Consider the following 24,184-nt stretch of genomic DNA (forward strand, 5'->3'; position numbering starts at 1 on the left):
GTCTAAAAGTGCTCACCCGGGGGAGTGGTAAGAAAAAGTGTTCATCCCAGGGACCACTAAAAGTATTTGTTCTAGGCGAGGACTATGTTGGTCGGAAGTTTTTGTCACCCTCTTTGGCAAACCTTATATTGATAACAAGTCTCCACATTCCAAAACTCGAGCAATAGTGCTTGGACTCCAGGCCGAGCAATAATTCTCTTAAGCAAACACAAAGGGAAAAAAATGTCAAGTTTGGGCGAGTACTATGTTGAGCAAAAGTGGTCATCACCGAAAAATAAAAGGTGAGACAAAAAATGTAGCTAGAATGGAAAAATGAGGGTGGGATGGAAAAGCAAACATATGACAGAAAAATGAATATGAGATGGAAAAATGAAGTTCAGATGGAAAAATGAGGTTAGAACGAACAAATGAACCCAGAACAAAATATATATATACATATATATATATATATATGAAGGTGAGACAGAAAAATAAGCCTAGGACAGAAAAATGATTATATAACGAAAAAATGAAAAAATGATGATAGAACAAATAAAAATGAACCCGGTGGCCGGTGCCCAAGTCGAGCAATGCAAATGATCATATTATAATTACAAGGAAAACTGCAAATTACATGACAAAATCCATAAATTCCTCCCTTCTTGTGTGACCCCTTGTCAAAGAAATGAAAAGCAAAAAGAACCTATTGTCGACGTGTAACTTGACACTTGCATGAGAGGAGTTAATTTTTATGAGTAATGACATTATGCTTCTTAATTTATATCACTCACTTTGTGCTTTTGATGTGGCATTATAAGACCACAATGTGGTGCCAAGTGACCTATTCAACAAATTTTAAAAATATATATTAAAAACAAAATGCATGACACTCGAAAATATAGAAAGAAGAAGATTAAAAGACTAAATTCCTTCTACTTTTTTATATTTATGTTCTTAATCAGTCATAATGTCACATTATATTGTGATGTTATATCAAAAAATAAAAGTGAATAATATAAATTAAGGATATATTAACATTACTCAATTACTTCAAAAAAAAATAAAAAAAGGACTCGGAGATTGCAGCCTTTTTTAAAGTATGCAAGAAAGGGCAGTAGAGATTTTTATGTTTTTTTATTTAATAATTGATTATTAATACATGTTTGGATATAAGCTTGCAAGTTTAAAAATTAAAAGTATTTTTAACTTTAAACAAAATGGAACGTTTGATAAATTTATAAAATATATATAAATATATATTTATATATATATACTTTTAGTCTTTTAAGCACCTAGAAAGACTGAAGTCTGAAATAAGAGTGCCAAATCATGTTAATGGGTTGTATTCGTGTCATGTTAAAGCATGTATATTATACTATATAGTTCAACCATAACCCGCCATGTTAAGCTTATCGTGTCAAAATCTCAAATTCTAACACAACTCATTAACATAACGGGTCGTGTTGTGTCAATCTGTTTACGTAAATAGGTTAAATAGACTCGAAATTAACCAGTTTAACCTAATTAAATTTAGCATAATTTTATATAAATTTAAAAAACACAATATTTATCAAAATTATAAAACTAAATACAAGTCTAAAATTACAATCTAAACAATAAAAATATCGATATTGAAATTCTAACAATTTTACTTTTAGGTATAAGAGTATAATTGTAACTTTAACTTTCTTAACGTGTCATAACGGGTTATAACGTGCCATAACGGCTTGACATGTTATCAACCCGTTAAGCAATCGTATCTTAATGGATCAACTCATTTTGACTCGAATCCATTAAGACTAAACCCTAACCCGCTATTATTGTGTCGTGTTCGTATTGGATTAATGAGTTGCGTAATATATTGACACCCCTAGTATGAAGGTTCACTATTTGAAAAAGTGTCAGATTGAAACTTCTACTGAAAAGCACTACAGGGAGATAATATTACATTTTTTAAGAATTATGGTAACTAACTTTAAAACATGTTTAAGTGCATGTTTATTAAATAGTAAATAATTTTTAAATAATTTTTTTATGTCTAATTTGTACTACTCACTTTATTTTATTGTCATAACACTATATTGTAGTGTCACATGGCTTGTTAAAAAAAATTAAAAATACAAACATAAAAGGGAAATGGGAATCTAAAATTTTAGACTTCCTCTTTTTATATTTTCAAGCGTCATTTTATTTTCAATATATTTTTTTAAAATTTTTGTCAATGGGTAAAGTGAGTGGTATGAATTAGGAGGCAAAGTAAGTAGTATAAATCATGAGGCATAGCAGCATTTTTCAATAAATTTTTAATAGAGAAATAATATTTACAGTCTTATGGTGTGCAAGTCTAGCCCATAACACCCCATAAGAAAATGTTATTTTTTTAATTATGGATCTCACTTTTTTTGAAAATGAGTGCACGTTACTTGTAAACCTAGAACTAACTGTGTCTAACATTACTCATTTTATAAGAAATAATATTTACATTTTTAGAGGGTGTAGGCCCTGTGTATTCCTTTAAAAAAAATTGAATAAATCTGAAATTTACATGAAAATAATTATTTTTTTTAATAATGACCTTCACTATTTTTTCAAAGAGAATATATAGAAATTACGTATTCTAATATTGTATATGGTATTATTGGAACAGAGGGTAGGAATGAGGATCCATTACAAATTTCTTTCTATTATCTTGAGATTCTGTTCGGTTCCAATTCAAAAGAAAGGGAAAAAACAAAAAAAATTATTTTTGTTTTTTAACAGCTCTACTCTTGCAATTGGGTCGTTGTGATTATGGTAATTGAGATGAGTTCAGCAATCAAATGCAACCTTAACATGTCTTATTTCAAAAAGCTAGTCATTGAGAGTTGATCTCGATGATTTCTCTCCACAATTTTTTTTTTCCTTTTTCTATTCAGTCATTAATAAAATATTTTTTAATAATATTATAATTTTTTTAATCATTATTACTTTTTTAATTTTTAATATAAAATATAATAAATAATTTAATTTTTTTAAATCTTAAAATAATAATAATAATATTTAAAAAATAATATTTTATTTAATTTTTAATTTTTATCTTAATTCATCTCATTATATAAAAAGAAGATGAAGCCCGACATGTAATTGGGCCTGTAGCTTGTGTTTCAGCACTCGGAGGTTGCGTATATATACATCTTTCCATTTCAAGATGATGATAATACACTCTCCAAGTGGCATTCACGTGAGGAAAGTTTTAAAAATAGAGGAATGCCACACATAATCTTATATCGCACATTTTATATATTAAAATATTATTTTTTATTTTTTTATTTTTTATTTCATTTTATTCTTATTAAACTAATTGAATTATTTTATTAATTATCCACACACTACATATTTATTATAGAAAAAATAAAAAAAAATTAAAATAAATATGGTGTGTGAAGTGTGAGGATGACAAGAAGAATTTTCTTTAAAAATATAATATAAACAGTGCTTAGAAGGTGTCACTCAGAAATCAGGCGTTCCTCAAGGTAAATTTTTTGTTTTTCATTTTTCTTATTCATATTTTTTAAATAATTTTAAAAGATATAAAAATTATATCAATATATTGATAGTCATTTTCTTAATTAATAAGTAAAAAATAAATAAATATAAGAGCAGTCAAAATAAATAAATAAAATGAAATGGCATAATAGTATTATTATAATATAAATAACTAAATCTAGTACCTGATTTTTCCATAAGCTTAAACTTAAGTTTTATTAAATACAATAACTCTCGGATGATTCAAATCAATAGAGAAAATCCCTTAATTCCATACTCTAATTTTTCATTGTTTTTAACCGGATGAGTACTAAAAGCAAGAGACTATAAGATGATGTCTAAAGATTTCAGTTGGATGTTGAGTTAAGTTGAGTTCTTTATAAATAATAGTGAGTTGAGATAGTAGAGTAAGTTTTGTGAAACCCACCTAAGTTGAGTTTATATGTATTTGGATGTTAAAATGAATTTAAAAATATTTATGAAAAATTAAAAAAGGTTGTGGATCTTACCTATAAAGAGGTGTTGAGTTGAAAAAGATTGTAGATCTCATGTGTAAAGATATTTTAATTTGAGATGAATTTAATAATTTGAGAATTGAATATTTAAATATTAGACTTGACTTAAAAATAAATTAAATTGAATTGATCTTAATTGAGTCTAACAATCAAATGTGGACGTACGAGATCAAGATTCCTATAGTTCGTGTCCAAACCTTGAGATATAAAATGAGAAAGATCCAGAATGTATAACTATTTGTACAATTTTTGAATAGTATTAAATGTCATAAATAATAGAAAATCTACTTTATGCATGATTTATCTTCGGTTAATTTTAATTTCTCAAATAAAATTAGGGAGGTTTGGATACATGTATATATAAAAAAAAAAAAAATTAACTCATCTTATCTAATCATTATAATTTTTCTAGATTTTCACATAAAATATAATAAATAATTTAATTTTTTTCAAGTTCTAAAATAATAATAATATTAAAAAATAATATTATAATAATATTTTATTCAACTCTTAATTTTCATCTCAACTCATCTTATAAATACTTGTGGTATGATTGTGGTATAAATACTTGTGCGTATTGCGTCTTTCGCAATTTTTGTTATGAAAAATGATATTTATAATTATGAGTGTGCCAACATCGCACAATCCTCTTAGAAAAAAGTAAGTTAATACGTAATCTACATAAGAAAATTTTAATTTTTTTAATAATAGACTTTATTCTTTTTCAAAAAGATTATACAATATTTACACATTCTACGACTGTATCTAACATTACTCGTATTACTAATATGTCACACATCTCTAAAGTCGATATAATGCCGATATCTATATCTCTCGGCGAGAGAAGCGATATTAATACGGCAGCTACCAGCCTGCTAAGTAATCAAGATGGATTTAATATTATAGGGATAAATTAGATATGGTAGCCGTAGAGCAGAGCTATGGGCCAAATTTTCCGAAATTAACAAAGAATAATAATTCATGGCTTTTACAACAGAAAAATATTTAAAATATATTTTTTTTAGAATTTTGCCTCCAAATTGAATTTCCTGTTCCATCCATATCTTCTCTCTTTTATGCTTGAGGTTAAAGGATTGTTTTCCGCCATACATGATCTCTGAAGTGGATCTAAATGTCATACCTCTCTCTTTGAATTGTGGATTCGGGAAAGTTAGTTGTAGGTGTTTGACAGTTTGTTTAAATATCTTCTACAGTAAGACTATGTTTGGATCTTCTTTCTTTTCTGCGAAAAAAGTCGAATCGATAAACGCAACATCTGGATAAGTACACCTCGCATCTCCAACAATGCTTAATTATATTCTTCTCTCGATAGAAAAATTTACCAACCTTACCGTATTGATCGTCCCCTTCGCTTCCATGGACAACGCATCAAAGCCACACGCGGTTATTGTCTCTAGCCCCGGCGTTGGCCACCTTGTCTGTAACCTTGAGCTGGGCAATCGCCTTGTCGCCGATCACAATTTCCACATTACCTTCTTCGTCGTCCTCGAATCTCCAGGCGCCTCACCCGGCGAATCCCAACTCATCCAATCGGCCACCACTCAGAAACTCCTACACGTCGTCGTACTGCCACCCGTGGACGTCTGGGGCCAAGTCGGTCCCAAAGCTCCAATCTTCACGAGACTAACCGCCGTTATGCGCGAAATCGGGCCAACTCTCCGGTCCGGTATCTCCACCCTGAAGCCTAGCCCGACTGCCATCATCGTCGATGTTTTCGGGACTCCAGCTCTTGATGTCGCCGATGAATTTCACATGTTGAAGTACGTATTTGTCCGCTCAGCGTGGCCTCTCGCGTTGATGCTATACGTGCCAATCCTTGACAAGGAGATAGAAGAATACATCGATCAAAATGAACCGTTAAGAATCCCGGGTTGCATGGCCGTTCGGCCGGAAGATGTGGTTGACCCCCTGCTGGATCGGACAAAACAAGAATACAACATGTTCGTACAAGTGGGATCGGAGATACGAAAAAGTGACGGGGTTTTGGTGAACATATGGGAAGATTTAGATGCCACGACGCTTAAGGCCATGAGAGAGGAGGAAGCTTTCGGATCGGTACCCGTTTACGCAGTTGGACCGCTGATCAAACAGGTTGAACCCTCTGCAGCTTCGAAGAAGAGCGACCTTTTGGATTGGCTAGACCAGCAACCAATAGAATCTGTGCTGTATATTTCGTTCGGGAGTCTTGGGGTGCTTTCGGCACAGCAAATCACTGAGCTTGCTTGGGGTTTGGAACAGAGCCAGCAGAGGTTTATTTGGGTGCTACGCCCACCCTGCAAGAAGGTTTCGTCTGAAGATGGTAGAGGCAACGACGCCTTGAATTACTTGCCCCATGGGTTCTGGCATCGGATGGGGAATTTGGGAATTGTGGTCACCCAATGGGCTCCACAATCGGAAATCCTTAGCCATCGATCTACGGGAGGGTTCTTATCTCACTGTGGGTGGAACTCGTTGCTGGAGAGTATACTGAGCGGCGTGCCAATGATAACGTGGCCTCTCTGCGCGGAGCAAAAAATGAATGCAACAAAACTAGCTGAGGAGGTGGGAGTGGCAGTTCGGCCAAAGATTGCACCGACTACAGGAGTAGTAGGAAGGGTGGAGATTGAGATGATGGTGAGAAAAGTTATGGAGGACCCGGAAGGTAAGGCTATGAGGGTTAGAGTTAAGGAACTTAAAATCAGCGCGAAAAAGGCCTTAGTTGAGGGTGGTGGTTCCTTCAATGCCATGTCTTACTTGGCAAAGCAATGCTTAATGAAGTCTCAAAGCCAGATAGTGAAGGGTCCGTAAGCAAGTTCCCTCAAAAGGAGTTATAATTTCACAGCGGACAAAATCGATTGCAGTTCTTCTTAAATTATTAATGCATATATATAGACAAGTTGTATCTGTCCTTTCTTATTAATGCGAGTTGTAGTTCAAACTATTTATGATGTACCGAGATTTCTTAAGATTTTCGTTTGACACTTTTCAGGTTGCCATAGAATTCAACACCCATGATAGATTTGACTCTCAAATTTCTATGCGACCCATCACTAAATATTTGATTTCTATAAGAAACGACAAAAATTTGTAAAAATTTGAGATTAAGACGCAGAAGCAACTTTGTAATTCATTCCACACAACCTCCAAAGTGGCTGCAGCCTGAATGTGTCCAGGCAAGGCCCGGAGCAAGAGATTTTGGACTATCCATCTCTACGTGGAATCTTATACCATTTGCAGGCCAAGTTGGAATCCGGTAGCATAATCGATTATAAAAGTGTCAGTGATATGAACAGCATAAATAGAAGGATAAGCTTCTAAATCATAAACACCATGGAGATTGAGCCGAGCATACGAAATAGTATGGCCCAAAGACATCAAGTATTGAAATCAATATGTAAAAGACAAGTTTTACCACAGGTTTATTCTGTGTTGGGTATAGCCTTAAACGCCTACAGGTTCAGTGGCATTCTTCAGCCATGCCTTCTCAGATTCATTTAAGTGGGGGGACAGAATATCCCTACACTTTGAATGGTAGCTATCTAGCCAATCTATCTCTTCAGGAACTAAAAGGCTCAAGTCAATCAGCTTTCTCTGGTATGGTGCCTGAAAATAAAATGAATCAGCAGATATTAGATTCAAAAACATAGATAACCATGCAAACATTGGATCAAACTCTTTCAATTCCAGAAAACATCCACCAATTTAAACACTAAATAAAAATTCAGGATTGCATTGAATGGATCGCAATGGTCAAAATCTGTGTCCTAGTGTATGGAATGAAAAATACAGAATAACTAATGTTTCAAACTCAAATACCTAACTAAACGGGAGTACAAGACTTCTAGAGAAATTCTACTTGCACAAAACCATTGGCACAGATTGCATATTTGCATTTTATAAGGTTTGTATGCAGAAGAACATCACGCAAGTAGCATAACTCTTTAAGCTTTTCAAGGATGCATTTGATTTGGCATAGACTGCACATTTGTTTCTCGACTTTCACACATAAATGTAGAAGTAACACCCACGGAAAATCATATTAATATTATTATTATTTAGATACTCTGACAACAGCATTCCTTTCAAGTATGAGCTATAGAATAAAAGGGGTGAACAGAATATAAAAGTAAGGGCAAATTATATTTTTTTCCACTTCGAAGTATGAGGAACCGCAAAAACTTACCCATGTTATGTGTTCAAAAGACAAGTAACCCTTATCACCAAAGTTGAATTTTGTATCAGCCTCCTTGATGATAAGCACATTCTCCAATCTTATACCAAAGTTCCCATCCTCATAGTAACCAGGTTCTGAAAATTGTAATTCAGATCCATTGTCATAAAAGTTGCAATGGTCTGGTAAAAACTCAGGAAAAGATTGAGTTGGAGGAAACAAATCCAGAACCAGCATATAATTATATGATTCAGAATTTCTGATCCAGTTTAAACTATAACAGCAAGTCAAACAACTCCTTATCTTGTGCAGCATTTTTACCAACCCACCAGTGTGGACTACAGTCCCAAAAGTCTTTGCACAAAAAAATGCCTCAGCAAAATACTAGTCGATAACTCAAAGAACAGGCATGCATGCACAGCAGTCCGGGCTGAGCAGCAAGAAACAAAACACAATAACCCAAAATAAGAGAACGATAGAAAAACAAATTTGAGATTCCCGAGCATTTTACCACTGGTTTCCAAAAAGGATCATAGTACACTGTGGTGTTAGAATTTCTAAGTGTGAACACCTACGTCTGCCATTCTGCTTGGATTTCCCGGATCGAATCAACCAAATAAAATGGGTGGTCCATGTGGCTATCCCAAGAATGGTAAATACCGATTTGTTGTTTTAGAACAGAACAATAATCAATGGCAAGAATACTAACCATCTGTTACAGTCATGGATGCTTGTAGTGGCACATTTCGAGCCTGTGGTCTGAAACTAATTAAATGGGGTCCTGCACATTGAAGGGAAAAAAAAAAAAAAAGAGGAATGCTACTCATCATCTCAATTCTCATCATCCCAATTCTCATCATCCCATGATGTGGCATTAAATAATTAGAGACTATTTATTATATTTCACTTGCGAACCTATCATCAAATACCACACGATGAGATGATGAGAAAATGGATGACGAATAGATTTTTTCGAAAAAAAAAAAAAAAAGAAGGCAGGTGATTAACTAGAATAAAACTGGGTACAGCATAGTCAAAGGCAAGAAGTTTTCATTCATCACTACCTTCATGAACGTTTAGGTAAGACCCAATTCCATGACCAGTACCATGTCGGTAATCAAGACCATCCTTCCACAGAGGAACTCGAGCAAGAATGTCTAGGGCCTGACCTGAAAAGGCAAGCAGATGCAAACGTTTCTATTTCATCTTCAAGTTGAGCAGATTTACAGACAGACTTCTAAAAGTTGCTCATTTGAATGTGAAAAAGTTACGCACAAAAGGAAAAAATGAAACTTGTTATACCATTAGTTCCATTAGGAAATCGAGCATTTCCAAGAGCAATATGACCCTTGAGGACCTGCACAAAATGAATCAAATTAAGAAAATTTTCACAAATCAAACTTATGGTTCACCAAAAAGAACACATATATACATTCATACATATAACCTGGTTTGGATTGGGAGATGATCTCACCTCATCTCAACTCATCTCATCTTATCTCATCATTACAACTTTCTCAAATTCCCATACAAAATATAATAAACAATTCAACTTTTTCAAATCCCAAAACAATAACAACAATATTTTATTTAACTTTTATCTTTTATCTAAAACCATCTCATCTCATCTCTGAATTGGATAGCAAGAGCATCTCATCTCATCTCATCCCATCTTATCTCAATATTCAAACACCACAAATACAAACACTTTTCAATTTTAAATATTCAACTTTTTCATTTAATCATTAGCTAATCATTACAACTTTCCCAAACTTCCCAACAAAATGCCAAAAAAAAAAAAAATTTAAATCTCAAAACAAAAGTAATATTAAAAAATTCTATTCTAACAATGTTTTGACTTTATAATATTTTTATTCAACTTTTTCTCTCCTTTCCCAAAATCCATAGAACACCTCAACTCAAACCATTTCACTACTATTCACAAATCATCTCATCTCATCTCATCTCACCATCTAACCAGGCCTTAGTATTCTGTTGCTTAGTTTTCAATGATGTAAAAACAAGTTCTTATGGATAGTTAAAATCTTAATCCTAGAATGGAAAAAGAATTTATTATAGAAAATCTATAGTAGGTTCCGCTGACGAAGACAATAAAACAATTCTGGTGATTGACTACTTAAGATTGTACAGCTACTATGTGTTGTCAGGCCAGTGATTTGGTGCAAAAAGTCAGTATTGGGCACATCTGCAGCAGCATTGATTATAAATGGTACTCAGGGAGGGTAGTCATATTTCAAACAAAAATGATAATCATAAAAGTAGGGACAAACCAAACTACCAAATGAAGTGGAAGACACTTACTGCAGTATAGCATGATTTCTCATGTTCTGAAGGTTTTCCAAAATGAACCGTTCGTGTTATATCAGTTGTTCCATCTAGATACTTCAAACACACCATCGACATTGTCAACAAATAAACAGAAGCATCAAGATATTTCAGTAAACTGAAATATAAAAGAGGACATTTATTAAAAACATAAGTTAAGGCAATGTTTCAAGCTAATTATGATAATTTCATTTTTAGAAGTAAATTGTTGGAGACATTTGACAAACCTGTGCTCCCGAGTCGAAAAGATATATTCTGTCTGGATCAAATTCGGCACACGTTTCTGCCCGTGGTGCATAATGGATGATTGCTGCATTTGGACCAACTGATGAAATGGTAGGAAAACTCAAGCCTCTGAAATACTGCAATCATAACACAAAAAAAATCCAATAATGTAAATCAGCACAGGCACTGAGACAACATAAACTGCATTACACAGTTCATATTCCGGCAACCAATTCGGGGCCTTCCTTTTTAACTTCAATCCTTGTATTTGTTTGGGATTCTTTAACTTGGTTAGCTTTAAATTTACAAAGAGAATTGCACACCTAAATCATGCTTTCAAATAAAATGAAACGAGAAAAATATCAGAGATATCTCAACTTGATTCATTGGAACCAAATCTTACCATTAAAAAAAATCAGCCCAAAGAAGACGATAACATGAAGCATTTCATCAAGTGAACGTTCAAATTCACATAGAACAGGTTTTGTTGCTTCAAATAGGGTATGATGAAAGTTTTTATTTATCAAAAAGAAAAGGTATGATGAAAGTTTTTATTTCATGTGATGTCTTAACTCACGCTTTAGCTATCTAATTAGTCATATATAAAAGTCTTATGTGGAGAGGGCATTACCTCTTTTGAAGCTCGAAATCCCTCCAGTTTATCACTTGCAGTCACCTCTGTCAGCCTCATGGTTTCCCTACCATAGTTCATTGTAACAACGTGCAGAAAAATGGATCAGCAACATGTTAACTCCTCTCACTGAGAATATGTTCAGACCATTTTGAACTGCAGCCCAAAAAATGAACCGATACAGCATAACAAATAATCTTAAACCGAGAACAGTCTGCTCTGAGAAAATAGGCCATGAGTAAAGCACAAGTTCCACCCATTATATCATGTCAAGTGCACCATGAATTTTTTTTTTTTTTTTTTTTGGTTGTTTGGGGGGGGGGGGGGGGGGGGGGGGTACATTTTATGTAATATTAGTTAATTTGCACCCTTCAACTGCCATGCGTTTTGCAATTTGCACCTCAAATTACCAAAATTGATACATTCCGCCCTCAAACTACCAAAAGTCTCAATTTATACCCTCTGTTTCGAGATATCATCTTACGTAATATTAGTTAATTATCTAGAATTAATTTATGACTATTCAAGTGGAAGCTAGTGCAGAACGTGCATTAAAGTTAATGCTTCCCATGCATTATTGTCACAATACTCACTGTTACAAGGTGAAGTTTTGGTTCATGTAACTGTATCAACAATTTATTTGTCTTAAACATAAATCCATATCCGGTATCAACAAGTCATATGATGTCATCTTTCACGGAGATAATAGCCATAAAATAAACTCAAAATCAGCCTGATTCAGCTGACTAAATCCATGACAAAAATTACCAAAATCAATTAGAATAATAAACTCACGAATGCTTTTTCCGGTTCACTCTTACTCCCTCCAAAAAGTAACCAGAAGCACCATAAATCTCCTGCATCTGCAATAAATAAGATTAGAAATCAATTTCAGGCCTTGAGTTTTGTCTCATATGCTAGCAAATGTAAACTTGGAAACCTACAAGATCTTTTTGTTACAAGCATGGAAAACTACAATATCTAAGAGAGATAAAGAGGGCCTTAGACAACCAGAGAGTGTATGCATGTACTATCCAGAGAATATACTAATTTATGGGCACAGGAGTTTCACAGCATACCTGAATATCTAACCAGGCAAGATATTGCACAACAGCTGCACCATCCCGAATGTGTGCCTTCTTTAATCCTTCCAACTCAACCGGGTTCTAAAAATTATAACAATCAGTCAATAAGTAAGATACAAATAGATTGTAGTGCTTAAAAACGCAACAAACATGATCAAATAAAATAATTTGATTTGCTTTGATATTCTCATGAGGCTCATGATCTTTTATGCTTGAAACAAGCCAAGAATAGCGAGAATCAAAAGAGGTATAAGTAACTTTTTTCTTTATCAGAAAACAAATTTTATTTATACAAAAGAGGTACAAGTAACTGTGTGTGGGAAGGGCCATATATAATCTTCTTTGGATAGGAAGTGCATACACTACCTTAATAGCTTTTGCAAGAGCCAAAGGTGATGGCTGCAGAAGAACCTTATCTGCATCCAGTTTTGAATACAAAGCATGGCAGCATGAACTGGGGTCAATCCATATGAGGTCAAAACTATTTTCTTCAATTCCCTCCGTGCCATTTCCCATTACGTCGGACTCAATGGGATTATTTTTTGTCTCACTCTTGACTTCCGCTTGAGTTCCTTTAACGGTATATGAGGGGTTGAGTTGATTAGATGCAAGCAAGGCCACATCTGAACTCACTGCACTGTACTCCCGAACTTCAATTCCATTCTCCTCCATATAAGACTTTACCTGCATACAGCATTTGTCAGAAAAGTGTACCAGTTCAATTAGATCAACACTTCGTGGTCAAATTTGGCTACAAGAATAAAAGTTGGAGCATGGAGGACAACACAGTTTCAACAGCTATATCAGATACAGGATTGATTAAATGTATCACTAATTACAGAAAAATAACTTTTCTTGATAAGTAACTACAGGAAAATAATTAACTACCGTTCTCATAATTTTGCTTTTTTAATTTATTAATCTTTTCAAAGAAAGTGCAGGAAGATTGAAAAAATTCAATTTTATAATCTCACCTCAGAAGACACCTTTCTCCCATCCACATAAAAGAAAGCAGAGTTGGATGTTACTATAGCAAATGCATGAACAACTGGGCAATAGGATACATCGCTCCCACGAATGTTATATAACCAAGCAACCTGTACAATAGCAAATATACTGACATGAAAGAATCAAGGATAAAGTATCTGAACGGCCATTAGAGGCTCAAATCTCAAGAAATTCCCAACCACGATATTTTTTTTTTATCAGTAAAGCAATCTTATTAAAGGGTGAATGGGTGCCCCTGAGTGCTGTAAGAGCAGAAAGGATATAAGTTTTGAAAAATACAAATTCACCTCATCAAGTGTTGTAATGATCATGCCACGAGCTTTCTGCTTTATGAGATTTTCTCTCAAATCATTCAACTTGTCTATGGCAGAACAACCAGCAAATTCCAATGGATGTATATTAACAGGATTAATTTCCAGTGGTGGCTGATTTTTCCAAACTTCATCAACCAAATTTTTAGAAGTTTGAACCAGCTTCTGCTGTTTTTTGGCAAAAGCACGCTCCCATCTTTGTGCAGTGTCCACTGACACACACCAAGGATCAACACCAATGGCAGCTTCCTTTGGCAGATTCTAATAAAAAAAAAACCACAAATTCCACTTGATATAGCAAAAAAACGCAATTTAATATACACTAAAAAGGCATATTTATGGCAACAACTAAATTTATAGAGGACAGTTCCTTCTATGCAGCCAATTATTAAATGACATCTCACCATGGATAACCTAAGGAAACTTAGGTTATCATTATAGATTGGTGCTATATGAACAAAAGGGAAAGGAAACTGTAGGCCATCTGCTACTTTATTGTGAGGTTGACAGCGCTCTGTGGTATGATTTCTTTAGCAGAGTCAGTTTAGCATGGGTTATGCCTACAAAGTTAGTGGATCTCCTGACTACCTGGAGAGGATTAAGTGGCGACACTCAAATTGCAGTTGTGTGTAAGATGGTCCACATTTGTCTACTGTGGTGTATCTAGAGGGAAAGGAACAATCACGAGTGGTCACTGGATGAACTTAGAACTTTCTTCTAAAACTTTTTTCCTTTGAGCCATAGCCATAGATTTTAATGGACTAAAGTCTCCATGACTTCCTTGTACCAATTTTTATTTGCAACTAGGTGTTTTTCCTGTATACGACCTATGTACTAGGGCTACGTCTATTGATATTATATAAAACTCCATATTTACTATCAAAATAATTAGTACATGGAATAATTCTATATCATTCTCTCCAAAAATTTTCTCTCCGTACAACCAAAACTCTAAGGATGAAAAGTTTCACCCTTTCTTTCTGGTGAAGCTTTGGTGATTGAATCTAAGATTTTTGAGGTAGTAAGGGAGGGAAGTTGGGTTCATCTTACTGAGAAAGGTTGGAAGGTGATGAAAAATGTTAGCTTAAGATTAGGCACGGCAAGGTGGTTCTTAAGAGCTTTAGAGGATTGTTTGAAGACTGGTAGGAAGGAGTTTTTTTCTGGGCATAGAGAAGGAGATAGGGGGTATGTTGCACAAAAGCGTAATAACTCTAGAGGTTGTTTCCTTGAGCTGATGGAATATGGGGGGGTGGATCCAGGAACTTCTTGTTTATTCCAGAGGATAGGGAAGGAAGGGAGTGGAGGAAAGTGGCGGAGGCACTGAGGGACGCTGGCTGTACTGGTGGTGCAGTTTCACAGCCACCACAAAGCTCTTCTTACAGGTCTTACAAGGAGGTGCTCCAAGCTAGAAGTAATGTCAGGGGTTCACATCATTCTGAGGCTTTGGCAGGTGCTAAAGGAGGGGTAGGTATGCAAAGGGATGGGTTGCAGGCTAAGGGGGAAGCTAGTAGAGCTAGTGCTAGTCTGAATGAGGAAAGTGTATTGAGTACTTTGCAGGAGATGAAGTGTCAGGTAGATGCATTGCAAGTCAATATATGTTGGCTGTTACGGTGTGCTAAGGAGAATAAAGGGATGGAAGTGGTTTCGGGCCAGATAGTGGGTTGCGGCTCACAGGCTGGAAAGCAGGGACAGAGTGGGTTTGGGGCTGGAAAACAGAGACAAGTGGGCCAGGGAGGAGAGGCGGATCCAAAGGGCAAAGGGGTGGTTCAAGGGCTGGGTGTGGGCGAGGGGATACACGAACTGGGCCTGAGCAAAAACCAAGGCATGCACTGGCATGAAAAAGACCCAAAATAGTGTGTTTCGAGTCTACCTAGGATATCCGATACTGCTACTGTGGGCCCAAGTCCTGGGGTGGTTCTGACACAGAACCGACCGACCATGAGCGGCAGCTTAGGCGAGGCCCCGCCGGTGGTCGTACTGTCGCCGGAAATGGAGGTGGATGCTCTAAACAGTGGGACTGAGGATCTGCTTGGGGAGCCCGATACTACTCTAATGGGCCCGAGTCCTGGGGTGGTTCTGGAACAGAACCGGCCGACCATGAGCGGTGGCTCAGGCAAGGCCCCACCGGTGGTCATACAGTCGCCGGAAAGTGAGGTGGAGGCTCTAAGCAACAGGATTGAGCCCAATCTCTTCAGTGATGGTTCGGGAGCTGACCAAGGAGGGTCTTCACAAAATATTCCGGTGACCTGTTCTGAGCCATTAGAGCAGGTGGTTACATCATTACATCAGTCTGAAGAGGTACAAGAGGTCTTTGGGGTGCCATGTGAGGGGATACAAGACAAAACAATGGCTGAGGTGAATGGAGGGTGTTCTTCGGGAAAGGAGGAAGGTATGTTGATGTTATATGATCCTATTAATTTTCCAATAGAGGAGGAGGAGGTTGTAGGAGAGGATCCCACTCCTTTAAACGTGGTTCCCCTAGTATTTCCACTGATTGGCTATTAAAAAAGGTTGAGGACCTTCAAAGCTGTTTGGGGAAATCATGTGAGGGGTACGAAGAGCAATTTAAAGCCTTAATTACAGCCATAGCAGCAGGACATCAGGGTGTGGGGTCAAAAAGAGATAGGGAGCTGAAACGCTTGACGTGGTCCATAAATTACGATGAAAAGGAGGGAAGTGAGAGTAGGGGAAGAAATAAAGGAAGGGCTGGAGCAGTTTGTTAGTGAAGCCAAAAATTCTGAGTTGGAATGTTAAACGTCTTCGTATAAGAGCTTTGTTAAGACAATGGAAGGCGGATGTCATTTGTTTGCAGGAAACAAAGCTGAAAATCATTAGTAGAAGAATGATTAGAAGCATTTGGAGTTTTCAATATGTAGGGTGGATATACTTACCATCGAAAGGGGCCTCGGGAGGTATTTTGGTTATGTGGGATAAGAGGATTGTGGAGTGCACCGATGAGTTTATGGGGGAGTACGCAGTGGGATGTTCCTTCAAAAATTCAGAAGATGGGTTTTTATGGGCCTTTGCTAGGGGTCTATGGGCCTAATTTGGATAGGAAGAGGAAAAGGATGTGGGATGAACTGGCTGGACTTTGTTCTTGGTGGGAGGTCCCATGGTGCATTGGAGGGGATTTTAATGTAACAAGATTTCCTTCCGAAAGATCAGCGAGGGGATGTTAAAATTCAGCAATGGTGGAGTTCTCGGACTTTATCTTTGAGCTAGGCCTTATGGACATTCCCCTAATGGGAGGGGAGTACACTTGGTCAAGACTGGACAGGTTTCTTATTTCTCCTTCGTGGGAGCTGAAATTTCCAGATCTGACCCAGAAGAGGCTTCAGAGGTTATGCTCTGACCATTTTCCTGTTTTACTAGATGGGAGTGGTGTGCAAGGGGGTAAGAGGCCTTTTAAGTTTGAAAAGATGTGGCTAAAAAAGGAGGGGTTTGTGGATTTGGTTAGAAATTGGTGGAATTCTTATGTATTTGAGGGTAATCTGAGTAAGGTGTTGGCTGGAAAATTGAAAGCTTTGAAGAAAGATTTGAAGAATTGGAATGAGCAGGAGTTTGGTGAGATAACTAAATAGAAAAATTGCTTATTGCAAGAATTGCAAAGCTTGGAGGGAGTAGACAACGAGAACAACCGAAAAGAGCAAGTAGTAACTGAACTCGAAAGATTGACCTTATTGGAGGAGATTTCTTGAAGGCAAAAGTCAAGGGCTTTATGGCTTCGGGAGGAGGATAAATGTACTAAGTTTTTCCACCGCATAGCTAATGCACATAGGAGGTTCAATACCATTGAGTCTCTGAATATTGATGGTATTACCTCGTCAGATCAGGCGGAAATGAAGGAATATGTAGCTGGCCATTTTGAAAACTTATTGTCAGAACCTATTGCATGGAGACCTAAGGTGGATGGACTAACTTTTGAGAGTATTGACCAAGCTAGTATGGTGTGGTTGGAGAGACCTTTTGAAGAGGAAGAGGTACATGACGTTCTTAGGAAATTGAATAAAGAAAAAGCTCTAGGCCCGGATGGTTTCAATATGGCTTTTTTCCAAACTTGTTGGGAGGTGGTGAGAGAAGATGTTATGCTGGTTTTCCAGGAATTTTTCACTCATGGAAAATTTGAAAAAAGTCTAAATGCTACCTTTATCGCCTTAGTCCCTAAAAAGGCTGGTGCAATAGAAATACAAGATTTCAGACCGATCGGTCTTGTAGGCAGTGTTTATAAGTTATTGTCGAAGGTGCTGGCAAATAGAATGAGCACGGTAATGGAAAAGATTATCTCTAAATCGCAAAATGCCTTTATAAGGGGGAGACAAATACTAGATTTGGTTCTCATTACCAATGAATGTTTGGACAGCAGAATCAAGTCAGGAATTCCAGGTATTCTTTGTAAGCTAGATATGGAAAAGGCATACGATCATGTTAACTGGGACTTTCTTATGTACATGTTGAGTAGATGTGGGTTTGGGGTAAGATGGAGGAAGTGGATAAGGCATTATGTGTCAACGGCACGTTTCTCGATTTTGGTAAACGGAGAACCTGTGGGCTTCTTTAACAATTTGCGACGGCTACGACAAGGAGATCCATTATGACCACTTTTATTTGTAGTAGTCATGGAGGCTTTGAGTAGAATGGTGACGGTGGCAGTAGGAGGAGGGTTTTTTTCTGGTTTCTCGGTGGGAGATTCACACAACCAAATCACTATTTCTCACATTTTATTTGCAAATGATACCTTGCTGTTCTGTGAGGCAAATGCAGGACATATTCAATCACTGAAAGCTATTCTACTTTGTTTTGAAGCTATTTCCGGATTGAAGATTAATCTTGGTAAGACAGAAATGGTCGCAGTAGGGGATGTAAGTAACATAAGCAAATTGGCTAACACATTGGGATGCGTGGTCTCTTCCTTGCCGATGAAGTATCTTGGGCTCCCATTGGGGGCTTCTTTCAAAGCTAAGTCCATTTGGGATGGGGTTTTGGAAAAATTTGAGCGTAGGTTGGCCGGTTAGAAAAGGTTATATTTATCCAAAGGGGGGTGGCTCACTCTTATTAAGAGCACTCTTTCAAATCTTCCCACATACTATTTGCCTCTGTTCCCTCTTCCTGCTAGCATTGCATGTAGAATGGAAAAACTTCGACGTGACTTTTTATGGAGTGGAATAGGAGAGAAGTTTAAGTTTCATTTAGTGGGCTGGGATAAGGTGTGCAATCCCATGAGAGATGGCGGACTGGGGGTTAGGAATGTGAGGATTCTTAATAGGTCTTTACTAGGTAAATGGCTATGGCGTTATAACAATGAGAGGGGAGCTCTATGGAAAGGGGTGATAGACTTGAAATATGGTTGTGAAACGGGGGGTTGGTGTTCAAAAGAGGGAAGGGGGTCCTATGGAGTGGGGTTGTGGAAGTTCATACGGAAAGGATGAGATTCTTTTGCTAGTAATACTCGATTGAGCTTGGGGATGGAAGAAGGATACGCTTTTGGAAGGATAATTGGGTGGGTGACACAGTGTTGCAGGAGGCTTATTCCGCTATTTATAGTATTGCAAGGGATCCAAATGCCATGGTGGCTGATTTAAGGGTAACTATACAAGGTTCACAAGAGTGGAATATCAGCCTAAATCGGGAGGTACATGACTGGGAAGTGAACATGCTGGTGGATTTTTTTAACTTGCTATATAATATTCCTATTGCTGCCACAACTGAAGATGTGCTGATTTGGAAACCCTCTAGGAAAGGAAAATTCACCGTACGCTCGTTTTATGTTTCTATTATTGGGCAACAAGGACATTCCTTCTCTTGGAAGAATATCTGGAGGACTAAAGCTCCTACAAAGACTGCTTTTTTTGTGTGGACAGCCGCCTTAGGCAAGATACTGACTAATGATAATATGAGGAGAAGAGAACTTGTTATAACGGACTGGTGCTGTTTGTGTCAAAAGAGTGGGGAAACGGTGGATCATCTTCTTCTACACTATCAGTTTGCTAGAGACATGGAACTATTTTTTCAGCAAGATGGAATTAGCGTGGGTGATGCCAGGCCGGGTGGTTGATCTTCTGGCATGCTAGAGAGGTATCACTGGGACACCACAGATTGTAGTTGTTTGGAAAATGGCCCTTATTTGTATTCTTTGGTGTATTTGGAGTGAACGCAATGAGAGACTATTTGAGGATCATGAACGTTCCTTGGAAGAGTTTAGGAGTTTCTTTTGGAAGACTTTGTTTTTGTGGGCTATTGCGTTGGATTTAAATGGGCTTAGTTTTCATGATTTCCTTGTAACGGTTACTAGTTCCTAAAAAGGTGTATGCTTTTGTATACCTCTAGTGTACTTGGGCTATGCCTATCCTTTTATCAATGAAATATCATATTACTTATCAAAAAAAAAAAAAAAATTTGTGAAATTAAGTGATCACCAGATAGAGACTTTAGAATGAGGTTGGAGTCAGTGAGTCCAACCTTATGAAAATAGGCATTTGAATAGGAATTCTAAATCAAATCAAAATCACATTCTTCGATTGAAGTTGGATTGATATATAAAAGTTACATAACAAGATTCATGAATCCAATTTAAAGAGGACTATAGAAAGAAAATAAAATCTATGATAGTAACAATGATCACGAGATTCAAATTTTAGACTGAGAAAGATTACAAAAGAAAAGTCAAATAAAGAATCAGAACAAATATTAACCGCCTGAATTAGCAATTTAGGCAGAAAGACCAGCAGAGGATCCACTCAAAGAAAGGGCTCGTACAATTTTCAGAACAAAAATTAAAGTGCTCCTCAGAAATTTACATTTTTATCTATTTGAACAGGGAAGATTATCAGAAGCTTAACCTCCAAGAATAATTCATATATAATTTTGAAAAGATAGTAACTCACATCTGCCAACCAGACATCTACAGCTGGATCCTCTCCAATACGCATTAGCTTCCATTGATCACTAAGTTCTTTTGTTGCCTGCAAGAAGTAACGCCCATCTGTCCACAGCAGTGCTTCTTTCATCGTTATAAGTGCCAAACCTGAATGAAATCGATAAAGGTAGTGAATTTGATGCAAAAGGCATCTACCTATAGTAATTAGAACGTCATTCACAATGAGTTTAATGCTATGCTAAAATAAAAATAAAAACCCCAACCAGCACATCTTAAGATATATATGAAAAAAAATCATGCGTTTTCTATGAACGAGCTTGTCTTAAGAGAGTATGGTGGTAGTGTATACTGATTGCATATACCTACATACATTTATATATATATATATATATAATCCAACTTATAGTGGTAATTGTTTCTTAAACTTAAAACTGACCCGCACTTCCAGTGAAGCCAGAAACAAATTCACGCCTCTTGTCTCGATCAGACACATACTCGCTCTGCAGCAACAAACAAATTACGCATTGAAAAAAAAAACAGTAAAAGTAAAATACTACATTGAAATACCGTAATGCTAAATTGTGTGCAACAAAAAAAAGTCAAATTCAGTAGAGATATTAAGAGGAAAAAGCAACTGCCAGAAACAGATTTACAAAAATAGTATCATAAATGATGTAAGATCAAACTTCTGAACTGCTAAAGGCGCTATTGACACAGCCAAGAACAGTGGCATTGTCTACAACTGAGACTGCATTAAAAAGGAAAAGACTAGAGCTGTATGTGGCAGCATGGAATTAAGTTTTGATGAAATTGGAGGCTTCAATTTACGATTCTTATTATAAATGTATTTATCCCATGAAAATTCCAAATTTAAAGGCGAATTTCGTGGCGCCAAGCGATTTTGCACCGTTGTTATATCCGCAGTGTATAAATAATATATCATACATAAGTATCGAATAGATTTCGCAGGAAGGTCATAGCACAATATTCACGACTAATGGGAATGTGTTTTCTACAGCCAATTATTGAATAAGATTTTCTCTCCAAATCATCAGAAATTCATGAATAAAGAATTATATACAAAAAAAAAACGTATGAAAATAATGATGGAATCACTAAATATTATATGGAAATGAGATGTCGGAAAAGAGAGAAATAAAAGAGAAAAAGGAGGCAAAACCTGATGATAATCTTCGGAAGGTACAACCAAGGCAGCGAGAGGCGGAGAGTAAGAAGCCATTAGAGACCTCAAAGCACCCAGAGTGTCTTCCATCTCTCTGTTTCTCTCTCGCACTTTTCCCGATCTCCCTTCTCTTCGCGATCTTGACGAGCTTTTTGGTTCTCGGATAGAAAGTTTTTGAGCAAGTTCAGGAAGACTTGTATAGCTATACTATTCATATGGCTTGCTTACACACCGCATTTTCTTTTATTTTAATTTTTTGAAAAATTTTTTTAAATAATTAAATTCTTCTACTCATTATCTAACATCTATATATCACTACAAATTTAATAAAAAAATTATAAAAAAATGTTACGTAATTTATGAAATTATAAATATAATTTTTCATGATATATATACATATATCTATTTATAATAATAAGCGTCTATCGCGCTTCTACAGGAATGAGCAGTAAATTGTTGCGTTTCGTTTTCTTTCTTCCGTTTTTATTGCATAGTTACTTTTTTAACCTTTTGTTTTCTTCCTTTGTGTCCGTTTATATAAGGATGTTTTGGTCTTTAGCAACTGTGTCAAGGGTTGGCTGTTTTACTTTTTTCTTTCTACTTTTCTACTTTTCTCGATTCTTCTTCTCTTTGTCTCTCTCTTCTCTCTTATCTCTCTCTCTTTCTCTCTCTCTCTCTCTGAAGCTCACGAACCCAGCTCTCTGCCAAAGCTTTAAGATCTACTCCACCCCACCGAAAAGTCTGAACTTTTTACTAACCAGAAGATTACTCACCTGCAAAAGCCACGACGATCGATCAGGATCTACGATACCCGGTATTCATTTCTCACATTTTCTCACTCACCTCTTTTTTCATTCCCCCAAAATTAAATTTTTTGGTGGTTTTTACGGTGACCGTTTTGCTTTTTATGTCCACTTTTGTAGCCAAGTCTCAAAAGCAGAAATGGTGTTGAAATGAAGGAGCGTCAGCAGTGGCAGCCAGAGGAAGACGCACTCCTCAGAGTGTGACGCCCCCAAATCCCCACACACGGATGCGGGGAAATCGAGACGTCCGGATGGTGACAACCCGGGTCACCACCCTAACGACGGGTGCCAAGTGTGTGCAAAGGCAACATATGTGCACGAAGAAACACGCAGCAGATAACGAAAGTCATATAACTAAGTACCAGAATTTTTCTTAACGTAATACAAGCTGTTTAAAACATACATAAATAAAATATTACATAACACAAATATAGTTTTAAACCAAATTGTAAAGCATAACATCAGCAACCCGGCGGAGCCGCATCCTCGGGCTCAGCCTCCTCCTCCTCATCCTCAAAACCTGCACCAAAAGCTACGGAACCAAAAATGGTACCGCAGGTAAGTAAAACCCAAACACCACCAGATAAAAACATATAAAAGTCAAACAATATGCATGAAGCATGCCCAATGCACAAAACCCATAAAACATAATTTTTCACACACGCCAAAAATCTCATTTGGCCCAAAAACACATATTTTCCAAAAACCACGCCAAAAGTCACATTTGGCCTCTATTCATCTCAAACCATAATCCATTTTAACCCGTATGCACCATGACCTCCCCTAGGGGTCATCCGCACACCCTGGCTCCAGTGTCACACCGCAGAGTACCACCACGCATGTGACACCTAACGAGCGATGCCCAGTTCCACGCCCCGCGTGTTCGTAGCCAAGCATCCTCTAACCCTCACCAGCGAAGGGCCACGGAGTCGATGCGTAGGGCGATGCCTGGTTCCGCACCCGGCACGTTCGTAGCCAAGCACCCCCTAGCCCCAGCTCCCGTTGTCGCCCAGCGACAACCCAGGGGACATCACTCAGTTTATTCCGCTCCCGAGTGACCAGAGGAGCTCCACCGGAATAATACCCCATCCCGGCTTGGGGTCGTGATACACACGCACCCATAAGTCCACTTACGCCAATAAACAGGCTTTTCTCAAATAAACAAAAATACACGTGCATGCACCATGTAATGCCATATCAATGCACAAAAATAAACAACCAACATAATTTAATAAAACAAGCAATTCCGTCCTCCATCCATCCGACCCCCGAACTCCTCGGACTCAGTCCGGAATCAACCAACCAGCAGATAAAATAATTGAAAGAGCAATATATATTTAAATCTGAAAATAGGGTTTGGAAAATACTTACAGCGCTATACGGTAATTTTAGAAAACACTCGGCGTTGCAAACGGCGGAGAAAAAGCAACATTACAGTGAAAATTCACTGTGGCCGTGGGTTGTAAAATACCCACTTTTGAATGGGGACAAACCAGGGCTTGGGATTGATAGGGAATGGCCTAAGGAT

General features: G+C 37.0%; 2 protein-coding genes across 2 annotated transcripts; one reads left to right on the forward strand and one right to left on the reverse strand.

The window, feature by feature from the left end:
• The first annotated feature begins 5,145 nt into the window (after nt 1-5,145).
• LOC122307228 (anthocyanidin 3-O-glucosyltransferase 5-like) lies at nt 5,146-7,000 on the forward strand. Its single transcript, XM_043119965.1, has one exon. The coding sequence runs from the start codon at nt 5,325-5,327 to the stop codon at nt 6,825-6,827; it is 1,503 nt and encodes a 500-aa protein (XP_042975899.1). The 5' UTR covers nt 5,146-5,324; the 3' UTR covers nt 6,828-7,000.
• Nucleotides 7,001-7,249: 249 nt separating this feature from the next.
• LOC122307219 (aminopeptidase P1) lies at nt 7,250-22,056 on the reverse strand. The gene is made up of 16 exons (XM_043119953.1): nt 21,851-22,056; nt 21,107-21,170; nt 20,678-20,817; nt 13,773-14,057; nt 13,452-13,574; nt 12,844-13,161; nt 12,472-12,558; nt 12,188-12,255; nt 11,393-11,459; nt 10,764-10,898; nt 10,513-10,593; nt 9,493-9,547; nt 9,255-9,359; nt 8,900-8,971; nt 8,203-8,327; nt 7,250-7,622 (listed from the first exon to the last, which is right to left on the reverse strand). Exons 1-16 carry the CDS (start codon nt 21,941-21,943, stop codon nt 7,461-7,463), a joined length of 1,980 nt encoding a protein of 659 aa, XP_042975887.1. The 5' UTR covers nt 21,944-22,056; the 3' UTR covers nt 7,250-7,460.
• Between the last annotated feature and the right edge of the window lie 2,128 nt (nt 22,057-24,184).

This window comes from Carya illinoinensis, chromosome 1 (assembly GCF_018687715.1).
Source record: "Carya illinoinensis cultivar Pawnee chromosome 1, C.illinoinensisPawnee_v1, whole genome shotgun sequence".
In the NCBI taxonomy this organism is placed as follows: Eukaryota; Viridiplantae; Streptophyta; class Magnoliopsida; order Fagales; family Juglandaceae; genus Carya; species Carya illinoinensis.